The 13,111-nt window shown below is 67.0% G+C and overlaps 2 protein-coding genes across 3 annotated transcripts in view; both read right to left on the bottom strand.

Annotated features, from left to right (window-relative positions):
- Positions 1 to 3,067: 3,067 nt before the first annotated feature.
- MAFA (MAF bZIP transcription factor A) lies at positions 3,068 to 5,748 on the bottom strand. The gene has a single exon (XM_045453414.1). The coding sequence runs from the start codon at positions 5,399 to 5,401 to the stop codon at positions 4,313 to 4,315; it is 1,089 nt and encodes a 362-aa protein (XP_045309370.1). The 5' UTR covers positions 5,402 to 5,748; the 3' UTR covers positions 3,068 to 4,312.
- Positions 5,749 to 11,299: 5,551 nt separating this feature from the next.
- ZC3H3 (zinc finger CCCH-type containing 3) overlaps positions 11,300 to 13,111 on the bottom strand; it is an 88,646-nt gene continuing 86,834 nt past the window's right edge. For both annotated transcript variants that reach the window (XM_045453413.1, XM_045453412.1), the window contains exon 12: positions 11,300 to 11,758. In XM_045453413.1, the coding sequence (XP_045309369.1) occupies positions 11,567 to 11,758 (192 nt within the window). In that variant the 3' untranslated portion in view covers positions 11,300 to 11,566. The remainder of the gene's footprint in view (positions 11,759 to 13,111) is intronic.

Below are 13,111 nucleotides of genomic sequence, written 5' to 3'. Positions count from 1 at the left end.
GAAGAGGCCACCCTCGGAGCCAGCTATAAATAGGAAACCAGGCAGGGGCCCTCGGACGGCACTGGCTACAACAGGCAGGACTCGTGTGGCCATGGAGAGAGGCTGCAGGCCGCGGACAGAAGTGGGGGGCCCCCAGTACAGAGCAGACCTGGGGCCCACCGAGGGCCAGCAGCAGGGATCTGGGGCCGGGGCTGGGCTCAGTCATCTCAGACCTAGAGTTTTCCCCGGAATCCTCAGACAGCTGGAGGACCAGGGGGCAACTGTGCTGTGTGTGTGCGCGTTTGGGGTGTAGGTGCCCTGCAGACGTGCAGAGGATGAAACTCTGTGTGGGGGTGGGGGGCCTGGGATAACGCTGCCCCCAGAGGCTGCTGGGCAGGGGCACAGCCAGGACGGGTGGGTGGTCTCAGCTCAGGCAGCTCCCTGGCTCCTGGCGGGGTGGCTGTGGCCCAGCATGGCGGGGGGGGGGGGGGGGGGGGGGGGGGAGGTGGTTCCAGTGGGTCGTGAGCACAGCTGCCCCAGGTAAGGGTGTGGCAGAGGGACCTCCGGTGGGGCAGCGGGCAGGGGACCAGTTTACACGTGGTGACCACACGTGGCACCGAGCCTATGCACGTGGAGTCTGTGTCCGTGACGGGGGCACGCACGGCAAGCATGGACTCCCCCAGCCCCCCCCCCCCCCCGACTCAGGTCTGCACCCGCGGTCCCTCTTGCACCTCCCTGTGGCCTGAGGGTTCCCTGGGAACGGAATACTCCTGTCACCTTCTAGGTGGCCTGGATGTGCCCAGACGTCCCAGCCCATGGCTTTGATTGGCAGACCCACAGCCCCCCTCCTCCCTTTGGCAGGCTCTCCAGTCTGACCCACTCACGTGCCGAGTGAGTCTCCCTCTGAAGCTCTGGGCAGGGCTGTCATCTGGGTCCCCGCCGTGGTCCCTGCAAGGCCTGGCCCAGAGAAGGGACTCTCGACAGAATGAAGTGACACAGGAGTGAATGAATGAGTGCCCCCTAAGCAGCGGGGGGAAGGGGGTGGGGCGCGGGGGAGGAGGGCAGGGTGCTTGGAGGCCCCAAGGCCAAGATGTTCCCATTCCACCCGAGAGAGGGTTCCTGGGGCCTCCTCTGGGAGGGCAGAGGATGGACAGGGTGAGCTGAGTGGCTGAGGCCAGGGTGCCACTAGGGCCCCCTTCCACATCCACACAGAGGGTGCCGGTCACCCCTCTCAGGGGGGCGCCGGGCCCTGGGTGCTGAGTGGAGGCTTGTCCTGGAGCCTGGGCACCGCTGTCACTCCTGCTCCTGGCCCAGGCCCCCTGGCTGCCCTGCTTCCTCTCACACCTCTGGCCCAGCGGCTCCGAGCTACCCCTGCCCCCCTCCCCTGTCGCCTGCAGGCTCCTCACAGATGCACCATCACACCCAGGACCCCCCAAGGGGGGCAGAGTTGTGAGGCCTCTGATTCTCACCGTTCCGAACCCTCTCCGGTGCCCGCCAGGCCCCCAGTCTAGCCCCTCCCGAGAGGCCTGGCCTGCTGGGGCCCCAGCACCGGTCAGCCCTGCACTCCTACCGAGTGGGCACAGGACAGCCCCGCGGCCAGAGGGCTTTCCCCAAATAGGCTGTTTGCCCAGGAAAGGATCTGTCTCTAAACACAAAAATAAGCACACCTCCTGCCTCCCGCAATGGTTTCCCTGTTCTCCAGCCGCATTTTATCCTGGGGCAAAACCGGAAAGAAGGAAGGGGGGTCGCGTGGGGGAGGAAGGAATGAAAGAGAAACGGAGAGGATGGGGGGAGGAAGAAAAGAGAAGAAAGTGAAACAAGGCCAGTGGCGTCGTGACCCAGGACGGCATGTGCAGACGGCCCTCTTCTCCCCGGGGCCTGGAGCCCGATCCAGGCTCTCAGGTGCTGGGATCCGGGAGGCAGGCCGGGGTGCCGCGGGGAGAGTGCTGAGCGCAGCTCCCTGCCTGCCACTACCTCCTGGAAAAGACAGTTCCTGAGCCAGGCTTCCCGTCTGGTCCTCGATCCTTTCTCTGCCGGAGGAAAACTCGCTCTTCTGGCAGCAACAGCGAAAACTAAGGTGTCCTCTGCGAGAACCGGCCAGCAGACCCGCCCGTGCGGGAAGGGACACCCCCGGCCATTGGTGGTCCTCTTGAGTCCTTGGGGTCCCCGTCCTAAAGCGGGCTGGGCCGTGGGGTGCTGGTGGCCCCCATGCTGTGGCCTCCTCCGCACCTGGTCCTTGAGTTCATTCCTGCGCCCCCACATTTCCACTCGTCTCCGCATCACTAGACATCGTGCTCCCCTCCTGAGGGCTCCAGATCTCAGCCGTGGGGCGGGGGGACTTTGCTCACACCCCCCACAGACACCCAACCTTCTTGCTACAAGTTTTATTCTAAGGCAGACGGGGAGGCGACAGCACCTTCCGATGGAGACAAGAGGACCCTGCGCCCTGCACGGAACTGCAGCTGCCCCGACCCGGGAAGGCCTTCGCTGTCTCCAACAGGGGAGCCTCACCGCGCACCCGGGGCGCCCTGCTGAAGGTGGTCGCCCGAGAGCTCGTCCTTCTAAACATGCGGACCACAGACGTTCACCTGCCTCGGTCCCATTGCAAAGGTTGGGGGTAGTCAACGAGGTCCGGCGGCTGCCCAGGACCCTTTAGGGTGACGTTTCCGGAGGTCCTGCTCCTCCCGGGTGCCCCCACGGTCCGGGCCTTGCCCTTTAGAAGACAGAGGCCAGGCCACCCCTCGGGCGGGAGACCGGGGGCTCGGAAGGACTGGGGACGAACGAGCACTTGCCACCAGCATGCATTGTCGCTGCGCGTGGAGTCACCACCGAGGCCCCGGGCCCTGCTCCCTCAATCCCGCCTCAGTGGGAGCCTGGCTCCCTGCGGGGCAGCCCCAGAGGGTGAGGGGGCTGCCGGCTTCGGGGCCCAGCGGCTGACAGCAGCCTCGGCCACCACTCTGCTCGGCTTCTCCGCTCGGCCCAGGCGGGTGGCCCAGAGCTAAGGCAGGGCCCTGTCCAGGGACCCCCTTTTCTTTCCATTCAGGGAGAAATATGGCAAAAATGAAAGCCACAGAAAAACCAACCAGGCTCCGGTGACTTTTGGATCTAAACGGATTTATTTTGTGTGTTTTTTTTTCCCCCTTTCCTCAGCTTCGTAGCAAATGAAAAAATGATCCAACAAAACCCAACAACACAAGAAAACTTTGAACGACTTACGGCGTCTCTGCTCAGAGCGCCAGGCAGGAGCAGGCCCCGGGGAGGAGTGCAGGCCCCGCGGGTGCCCGGGGGCCTGGCGGTCTGCAGGACTCACATCGCCAGTGGCCACGCTACCTCCTCTCCGCGGGCTAGTCCAAAAAGCCACTGGGGCTTTTTAAAAGATTCCACAAACGAAACGCAATTTAAATTAAAATAAAAACACTTTCTTCACTCGCCCCCATGCCGGGAGGTTCAGGCTGAAACCTCCTCTTAAAAAAAAAAAAATTTTTTTTTTTTTTTTTTTTGCTAGAAATACTGTGCATTACTTTTTTTTTTCTTCTTCTTCTCTTTCACTTCTCTTGAAGATTAAAATAAGATATATTTCCGCAGGAGTCATAAATACGATCTGGTGCATAGAGAAATATCAGCAGGAGGTCCGGGCCAGCCCCCACCCGCAGAGCGCGGCGACCCCCCACCCCCCTCCCCCCCGTGAGTACTGTAGGGCAGCAGGACTGAACACGGCATAGGTAATACTCCTTGGTTTCAATCTCTAGGGGACGCCGGTGGCAGGGTGGGGGGCAGGCGGGCAGGAGGGCAGGCAGGGACCGGGCCCCTCCGAGCGAGCGACACATGCTGGGACACGCGGACGTCCGAGGGCGGACCCCGGCCGGGAACGAGGGGGCTTCCTCTGGGGTTTTCTTTCCTAATCACCGAGCAAAATAAATAGAGATACTTCGAAAATAAGATCGCTTTAAAAAGGAGTAGTAAAAAAGGGCAAGAAGGTGGGGCGGCAAAGACAGGCGGGAGGGGGGGTCGCGCGGGGCGGCGTCCGGCGGGGAACCGCGCTCGGCGTATGTACAAGCGGACGCCTGGAAGGAAGTTCGATCCGGCTCAACTTTCCTGGGAAGCCCCGCGCCCCGCGCGCACAGCGGCCGCGGCCACGTCCGGACGGCGAGCCGGGAAGGCAGGGGCGCCGCGCGGCGAGACGTGGGGGTGGGGGTGGGGGCGGTGGGGGGTGGGGGGCTCCGGTCCGGCGCCTGCGGACGCGGCGGCGGGGCGCGCGGGGCCTGCCCGAGCGCGGAGTCCGAGCCTCTGGCCGGCGGCGGCGGCGGCGGCGGCGCGGGCTCGGGCCCGGCGCTCACAGGAAGAAGTCGGGGGCGCCCTTGGCCGCGCCCGGCCCGGCCTGCGGCGGCGAGGACTCCCGCGGGAAGCCGGCCCCGCCCGCGCCCCCGGGGCCACCCCGGCCCGCCAGCTTCTCGTATTTCTCCTTGTACAGGTCCCGCTCCTTGGCCAGGCGCCCCACCTCCAGCTTCAGCTGCTCCACCTGGCTCTGGAGCTGGCACTTCTCGCTCTCCAGAATGTGCCGCTGCTGCACCCGCTTGAAGCGGCAGGACTGCGCGTAGCCGCGGTTTTTGAGCGTGCGCCGCTTCTGCTTCAGCCGGATGACCTCCTCCTTACTGAAGCCGCGCAGCTGCCGGTTCAGCTCGCGCACCGACATGGACACCAGCTGGTCGTCGGAGAAGCGCTCCTCCAGGCGCACGTGGTGGCCCGCGCCGCCGCCGCCGCCGTGGCCCGCGCCGGAGTGGTGGCCCGCGCCGGCGTGGTGGTGGTGGTGGTGGTGGTGGTGCGCGGCATGGTGGTGGTGGTGCGCGGCGTGATGCGCGCCGTGGTGGTGGCCGGCGCCCATGTCGTCCGCGCCGCCGCCGCCGCCCGCGAAGCCCTGGCCCCGGAAAGCCTCGTAGGCCGCGGCGGCCGCCGGGTGGTGCGCGCCGTGGTGCCCGGCGTGGTGGCCGCTGCCGATGAGCGCCTCCACCGCGTCCTCGGGCGTCAGGTTGAGCGCCTCGGGGTTGAGGTGGTGCTGGTAGCCGCTCATCCAGTACAGATCCTCCAGCGCCGGCTTCCCCGAGGCGCCCCCGACGGCGCCCGGGCCCCCGCTCGTCGGCCCCGGGGCGGTCCCGGCCTGCGCCGCGCCGCCGCCGCCCCCCGCGCCGCCGCCGCCGCCGGTGCCCGGGCTGGGCGCGCAGAAGCTGGGCGAGGAGGGCACGGAGGAGCAGGGCGTGCTGAGCGGCGTCGAGGACAGCGAGCCGGGCGGCAGGCGGTGGCAGAAGCGCTCGGCCTCGGGCGGCTCCTTCTTCACCTCGAACTTCATCAGGTCGAAGTCGTTGACGTATTCGATGGCCAGCGGGCTGCTGGGCAGCTCGGCGCCCATCGCCAGCTCCGCGGCCATCGCCCGGGGCCCCGGCCCCGCCGCCGCCGCGCCCGGCTGCGCCCCGACGGGAGGCCGGGCGGCGGGGGGGGAGGGAGCCGAGGGCCTCTCCCCCCCCTTCACTCCCACGGGCGGCGGGTCTCGGCGGGGGAAAAGTTTCGCGCGGCCAACTTAGGGGCGGCCGCTGGGGACGCCGCCGGGCAGGGTTCTCGGGCGGCCCCGGCCGCACCCCGGGGCGGGGTGGCGCCGGCCGGCCGCGCTCTTAGTGCCCGCGTCGGCGGCCGGGCGGGCGGCCGGCCGGGAGGGTGGCGGTGCGGCCGCCGCCTCGGGCTGCTCGGGCTCCCCGTGCTCCGCCCGCGTACAACCGGCCCCGCCTCCACAGCTGAGCGCCGCGCCGCGCGCTCCTCTTTATAGAGCAGGGCATTCGGTCCCGCCTCTCTGGGCGGGGCGCGAGCCCCCAGGCCAATCGGAGCCCCGGACCCGCCGCCCTCATTTGCCTATCCCCATGGCAACCCGGAGCCCAGCTGTCAATCTCCTGCGGGGAACAGCTGTGGGAAGGGGTGCTGACTGGCCGCCGGCGAGAGGAGGGGGCAGGGCCCTCTGGTGGCCACCGGGGGGCACTGCACGCGCAGAGAGCGCGGGGCAGAGGGGTGCGGAGAACGCGGAGCGCGGGCGGCGCGGGGCCCGGCCTGCGGCCTCCAGGGCCTCGCATCCGCGACGGGGAGGCCGGAGAGTCTCGGGGAGCAGACGAGGCCCCTCGGTGCCTCGGTCTCCCCGCCGCCCCGCGGGCCGTGACCCCGCAGCCCCGATAGCATGGCGGCGCCTGGACCTTCTGGCCTGCCGACACCGGTGCCACTGCGCGGCCGGGTCGGGCGCGGCGAGGGGAGTGCCGGCTATTTTTAGCCCTGCGGTTCGGGCGGGTTCAGGAATTTAGTCAACAAAGTTGCTGGCATCTCCGTTCGGCGGCTCCACCGCGGGACACCCGGCTCGGAGGGTGCGCGGCGCAGGTGGGGAAGAAGAGCGCGTGCCGGCGGGGGCGGGGCGCCGGGCCGAGGACCGGGGCCCGCGGCGCAGGTGCGTCCGGCTGCCCCAGGCTGTGGGGCTGTGCGCGCCCCCAAAGCAGAGAGCGGTCCTTGGCACACGCACCGTGCTGCGACGTGACCGAGAGCGCTCTGTCCCCTCCACCCCCCAACTGCTATACTGCTGTTATAGGACTTTTACAATGAACAAATTCGATCTTAAATATTAACATCTGTGCGTAGAAAGAAAATTCTGGAAGGACCTGGGCAGGAAGTCCCCAGGGCAGCTTGCTTTTTAGGTTGTTGCAGGCATAAATGTGTATTAGTTTATAGTAACAAAAATTCATACAATTGAGAGTGAAACCCCACTTCCTAAGATGTCATGGGGTGGCCCATCCCCACTGTGCCCGAAGGACACCGCTCACCCCTTCCTCTTGCTCCCATCGTCCTCCAGGGAGGGCTCGCTGGGCTCTGCTGGGCAGGCAGGGCCAGGCAGACCGTGAGGGTCCTCCCATCGCTGCAGGGATGGTTCAGCCAGTGGCTGGGAGCTTGGGCTCCGGGTTACACGGGTTGCCAGAGGCATTGCGGGGTTTGGACCTCCCTTTAAAGCCCCCCGGTGTTCAGAGGGAGGCCCACACTCAGCCATCACCAAGTCCAGCTAAGCGGGGACAGTTTTCCCCACATCCAGCCCCCAAATGTGATATTCAAGGATGCTGGGCCCTTGAACACAGACCAGACCCCTTCACGAGGCGTGCGGCTCTCGGTCACTCCTGCCCCCACTCATTCACTCACTGCCCCGGGGGAGAGGCTCCTGGGGCCAAGCAGGGCACCTATGTCCCTGACTGGCTTAGGCACTGGGCAAGCTCCCCAGCCCTGGATTTGGCCTTGGGGTCAGACTAGCTTTCTAGAAGTCCTTTGGGCCAGCAGGCTTGCCCTCAGCTCTTGCCCGCTCCTGGGGCTCTTACCACCTTCTCGGTCTGCTCCCTGACCTCTGTGTGGCCTCAGCAGAGCCCTCTTCCCGCTGGTTAGTCACAGTCAGGCTGGGTGGGGGAGTGACCCAGAGTCCCTGCACACAGGCTTTGAAGGGCTCACGCCTGCAGGTGCCGCGCAGAATGGGCGTGATGGGCTCCTCCGCCCGGGGAAGGTGCTGGCCTTTGCTGCTCAGGTAGCAAGCAGCCTCCAAGCTTGCTGCTCCCCCCTCAGGACTGGGAGGGCACTCACAGCCGGGGCTGGGGGCCGAGTCCCTGAGGACCCAGGCCCGCCCTCCCACCTGTCACAGAGAAAGCGGACGGGCGTGCTGTCCTCTCGGCCCCTTCAACGGCCCGTCTGCAGCCGGGAGAGGAGACACCGGTTCCGTGTGGTTCCTGAAAAGCCTCTTTCTCTGCCCGTCTGACACCTCCGTGCCCTCGCAGGGCCTCACACCCACCAGACAATCAGTGCTTGAAGCAATGGACTTCCGTGGGGACCACAGCGTGGCTCATCGTTAAATGCACCCCAGGGGCGCCTGGGTGGCTCAGTCAGTTAAGTGACTTTTCACTTCAGCTTAGGTCACGATCTCGCGGTTTGTGGGATCGAGCCCCGCATCAGGCTCTTAGGATTCTCTCTCTCCCTCTCTCTCTGCCCCTCCCATGTTCTCTCTTTCTCTCAAAATAAACTCAAACAAATAAATGCTACCCTACAACTCCTTGAGTACCTGCTGTATGGCCCCGGGGGCATCTTCCATCGGGAAGGCGGCCCAGAGATCTCTGGTTGAAAACAAGCCCGCTGGAGGGTGACGACACAAGGCAGGTTTTCACCACATTAGTGGGCTGTGTTGCCTGGGTTTGTCCCAGGCGTGAGAGGGCTGGTCTCTGACCCCGGAGGCTGGGAGGACACGAAAGCAGGGGGTGAGGGGACAGCTGCTGGCCGGAGCCACCGGCAGCATCTTTGGGCTCACGCCTGGCAGGGCGGGGCAGCCTCGGCTCCCCCGACCCCAAAGCTGCTCCCACTCGGCCAAAGGAGGAGAGCCCCGGGAGACTTACAGCATCAGGGGACAAGTCAGCTGGGTTCTGGGGTGGGAAGCATGTCCCCGTCCGCCCCTCAGGGGGAGGGGCCAGGCCAGGTGGGAGCAGGTTTGAGGTCAGCAGGGAGCCCTGCTGCGGTGGTGGTGTGGGGGGAGGGGGGGCGAGGCAGCCTCGGCGGGCCGCCTGACGCCCTGCCCCACGCACCTCATCTACCGGCAGGAAGCCACCCTTCCACCCTTGCCTGTCCTGTGTCACGTGGAGCCACTGGGTCCTTGACGTCTGATCCCACAGAGAATGTCAGCTGGATGGGTCATTTCTGTCCTGCCCCCACCGCTCAGCCCGGGACAGGGTCTCATCCACTCCCGTTTCTTCCAGGGCTCAGTGACAGCAGGGTCCAGGGTCATGCCCTGTCCACTTAGGGGGCTCATTTGTACTTTAAACAAGGAGCCTGCTGTGTGCCAGGCACACTGGGCGGGGGTGGGGGGGGCACGCTCAGCAGGGTGGCAGGTGCCTCCGTGGGGCAGGGCTCCAGGCTGGGATGCCCATCCAACCAGGGGCGCTCCCCCACTTCTCAGGTGAGGCCGGGCCCACCCTGCCCCAGTCCACGCCTCTTCGGCGGTGCTCCCACTTCAGGCACCTACCCCACTACACCCTGACACTGAAACCCCAGACAGATGCCCAGAGACCCCCCCACCCCCGCCAGCTTAGAGCTTAGACGTGGCCCATGGCTCTGACCTCCAAAGCCCACCTCTCTGGGGCCCAGCCCGACACCTCCAGCTCAGAGGGTCAGTGAAGTGTCTCCTCCCCGCCCTGCTCCACGGTCTGAGCTGGCCCACCGGCCCGTGCCACCGCTGGCCACAGGACTCCAGGGCTCCCCCCGCCAGCCAGCTCTGCCCCGGCCACCAGCAAGCGGCAGGACAGCCAGAGTGAGGGGCACAGGGCCGGGGGGCAGGCGGCCCTCGTGGGGCGGATCTCCGAGAGGGAGGCCGCGTGCCCCGCCGCACCAGGGCAGTCCCTGGGAGGGCGTGGGCCCGGGGCAAGGACGGTAAGGGTCTAGGAGAGGGGCGGCCCTTCCCAAGTGTGCAGGAGTCCGTGCTGTGCCCTCAGCTGGCATCTTACTTTGTCTAGCTTGGTGTGGGCAGTGACCAGCGGTCACTCAGGTCCAAGGAACTGCCCCCTCACCCGGCGCAGGAGCAGGGACTCTGACCAGGCAGAGGCTGAGGCTGACCAGGTCCCCACATGGGTCACAGGGAGTGTGCAGGAGGTGGGCTCGGCCCAGAAGAGGGCAGCCGCTGGCCCGGCATCTCCTGCTTCCTGGAGTGCCCAGCCCTTCTGGAGCCTTCCACACTGGCCCTCGTCAGACCAGCTGCATGGTGGGGCAGTGGGGCCTGGGTGGGAGCCACTGTCACACTGGCTTTACCAGCAGGCAGTGCTGGGGTGAGTGTGGGGCCGCCCGGTGGGCTGGGGGAGCCCCCCTGCAGCACACACAGCTACCTGCTCTACAGCCTGGGGGGCCTGTGTCGCCCTTGTTTACTGAGAAGGGAAGTGCAGGGAGGAGGCGAGGGTCTGAGGCGGCCACCGCTCGGATCGGGCTGGACCAACAACCCTGTGTCCATCCGTCTGTCCATCTGTCTGGGAAAGGAGGCAGGATTACTCCCCAGGCCCCTCCCCTCACCAAAAGTTCAACCTTTGTGGGGAGGTCATGGTGGGTGCCGAGAGGGAGCCCCGAGGGGGAGGGGGCAGGAAGCCCCCGTGGCTGTGCTGTGCTTGTGTCGTGCCGGCTGAGAACCCCCGGGACTGCCATGGTCCCAGGCTGGCGCCCCCGGTTCTGCGGTCTCCCCACTGTCGGTACCGAGCCCGGACTGTGGCCCCCACTGCATCATCCGCCCTGCTCCTGCGAGGGCCCGGGCTGAGGCTGACACGGATGGACCCCAAGGGGTGGCTGGGGCGGAGAGCCGGCCCGCAGTGGGGACTCCGCCGTTTACTGATGGGGAGTCGCTTTCTCTCTGGCCAGGTGTAACCCCAGAATCCACCACCCTGCTGCGTCGGCTGCAGCAGGGCCCAGGAGCCCCAGGGACAGCTGCGTGGGGTCCCAAGGACGCCAGACTCTTGTTCTGTCCGACTGACCAGGTGCCTTGCCCTGAACAGCCCTGGTCCTCCTCACCTCTGGGGCTGGCACAGCTCACAGACGGGGACTGGCGGAGAGCAGGAGCCCCCCCACTCCGATCCTCACCACCACCTCGTGGGTGCTCCAGGCCGAGGCCACCGGGGCAGCAGCGACTGAGGGAGGAGTGTGGTGGCCAGCCCCGGAGCGGCCGGGGAAACACCTTGAATGGCTCTGTGCCCCTCGATCCTTGTCAGACCAGACTCCAACCCAGGCCCTTGAACTGAGGCTACGACCCCCCGCCAGGAGGCCCCAACTCCCTCCAGAAGCACAGACACTTCTGGCATGGGAGGGGTGAGCCTGGACAAGCTGCTTCATGGCTCAGGCCGCCCCGGCCTGCCCTCCTGCCCCTGCCTCGGCCCAGCCACTGTCCTGAGACACCCAAGGGAGGGGCCGGGGGTGGGGGGACCTGGGCTTGGGGGACCCTGGCCCCAGCCTGTTGCATCCAACACGTCCCCAGGGCTCCCTCCAGGGCCTCTCCTCACCACAAATCACGCTGGCTTGGCCTCAGGGGAGAGGCTGTCCCCGACCCTCTGAGCCACTTCAGGGAGCCATTTCAGGGAGGCGGGGAGGAGGGCACGCATTCCTGCCCACAGGCCCCGTAGCTGCCAGGAGTCTGTGGCCAGCCCCTCAAAATCTGGCCCCCAGGGCCCAATGCCGTCCATCTGCGCTGGTGCGCAGCAAGGCCGGGTGGCGGCGTGACACGTGACAGCAGCCAGAACAGGCAAGCAGACACAGGACAGGACCTTTATTGCTGAACACAAAACACCCACCGGGGAGTCCCGGGGGGAGGGCTAGGGCGTGTGCTGCGCGGTGGCTACCGCACCCACAGCAGGCACAGGCCCTGCGGCGAGCCCTGCCCGGCACCCCTCTGGGCTGGGGGTCGGGGTCCAACCCGGGTGCGAGGCTGAGGGCCCAGGGGTGGGAAGGTGAGTGTGCGGAGGGGTGGCAGGGCAGGGCCCCGCCCAGGGGAGAAGGTGAGCCCCTGGGCACGCACTGGTCACAGAAGGCCGGGAGCCAGGCAGGCAGAGCGGCGAACCCGGGGCCCCAGGGTGGGGCTTGGTGGCAGGTGGCCCCTCCTCTGGGGCGGTGGCAGGCGGAGCCTCCTTCCTCTCCAGGAAGGAGGGGCTGAGGTAGGCGCGGGCTGGCCCCCTGGGCCCTCACAGACGGGGTTTGATGTGCAGAGTTTTCCCTGTTCCGAGAAGGGCAAAGGTCAGGTGCCAGGACCCCCCCCCCCCACCCCCCGCAGCCAGGGAGGAATGCCCCTCCCGCCAAAGCTTCTGGGTGAGGAGGGGGGCGACTCCATCAAGCCCCGGCCTGCACGGCCTGCACAGCCACAGCGGGACTGCGAACGAGGGCAAGCAGCTCTGATCAGGCTGCCGTCCGGCCCCGCCCACCCTGGGGTCCGGCAGCCTCGCGGTGTGCAGGCCCGGTCCCAGGCAGGAGCCACAGCGATCTGCCGGCTGAGCTATAAATAACAGGTGCACGCCGCTCCCCTCCCACCTGCAACACGGCTGCCAGACGCACACGTGGAGGCTGAGCTGTGCCTTCAACCTCAAAAGTCACACGTGTGAGCCGTCGGCTGAGCAGGGGGGAAGGGACCTGGGTCTCCGGTGCGGTGACAGGGCCTGGGGGCAGGAGGGCCAGGGAAGGAGAGGCCGCGGTCTGGTGGGCAGGGGCCTGGGGGCAGACGGTCAGGTCACGTCCGCGGGGGTCCCTACCCTGTGGGCCCCGCGCTCCCTGGGAGTCAGTGTCCGCCCACTGTTATGAGGGCTCCAGGCCCCCGCTCAGGCTGGCATCCCCCCCCTGCCCACGGGCGCCTCCATGTGGCTGCCCACAGGCACGGCACTCTCTATGTGCCCCTGGGAGCCTGCCTCTCCTCCTGGGCCCCCAATCAGGGCTGAGGACTCCAGTCACCGGCTGGGCTGAGCCAGAGCCCAGAAGCCAGGCCCACCCAGCCGGGGCTCCAGGCCTGCACACTGCACTGGCCTCTGCCCACAGGCCTCACCCCTACTGGGTGACTGCTTGAGTAGGTGCAGCCAGCCAGCCTGGGCCTGCCTCCGCCTGCCCCTCTAGCTCTGGCCCCGGCCAGGGTGGGGGAGGCCCGGGCAGGAAATGAAGGCTGATGGGGCCTCCGAGGCCAGCGGGAGTCTCTGCGGCCTCTCCCGGGCCAGCCTCCACTGGCACTGGGCTTGGCTGCCTCAGGGCCCCCATCCGCCCCGTCCCCACCCCAGGGAGGCCCACCCGGACGGAAGGTGCTGGTGCCCTGGTCCCAGGCGGGCAGGTGGAGGGCCTGGCCAAGGCTGTGCGGCCCCGAGGCGAGGGGCTGTACACAGGCACCGCGGGTCCCAGCCCCTCAGAGGCAGGCGTTTGAGCGTGCTCAGCGGGGCCGTTAGGGAAGGCTGCGGCAAGCATCTTCCATTAACGTTACGACCGTGAAATATGACAATAAAATGATGGCCGTATGGTCGCAAATTTGCAGCCCGCCGAGCTGCGTGGGGTTTATCGTCACTCAAACGCGCGGAGAGCTGTAAAATGTTTACAG

The sequence above is a fragment of the Leopardus geoffroyi genome, chromosome C3 (assembly GCF_018350155.1).
Source record: "Leopardus geoffroyi isolate Oge1 chromosome C3, O.geoffroyi_Oge1_pat1.0, whole genome shotgun sequence".
NCBI classification, from domain to species: Eukaryota; Metazoa; Chordata; class Mammalia; order Carnivora; family Felidae; genus Leopardus; species Leopardus geoffroyi.
This window is presented reverse-complemented; position numbering and strand designations above follow the sequence as displayed.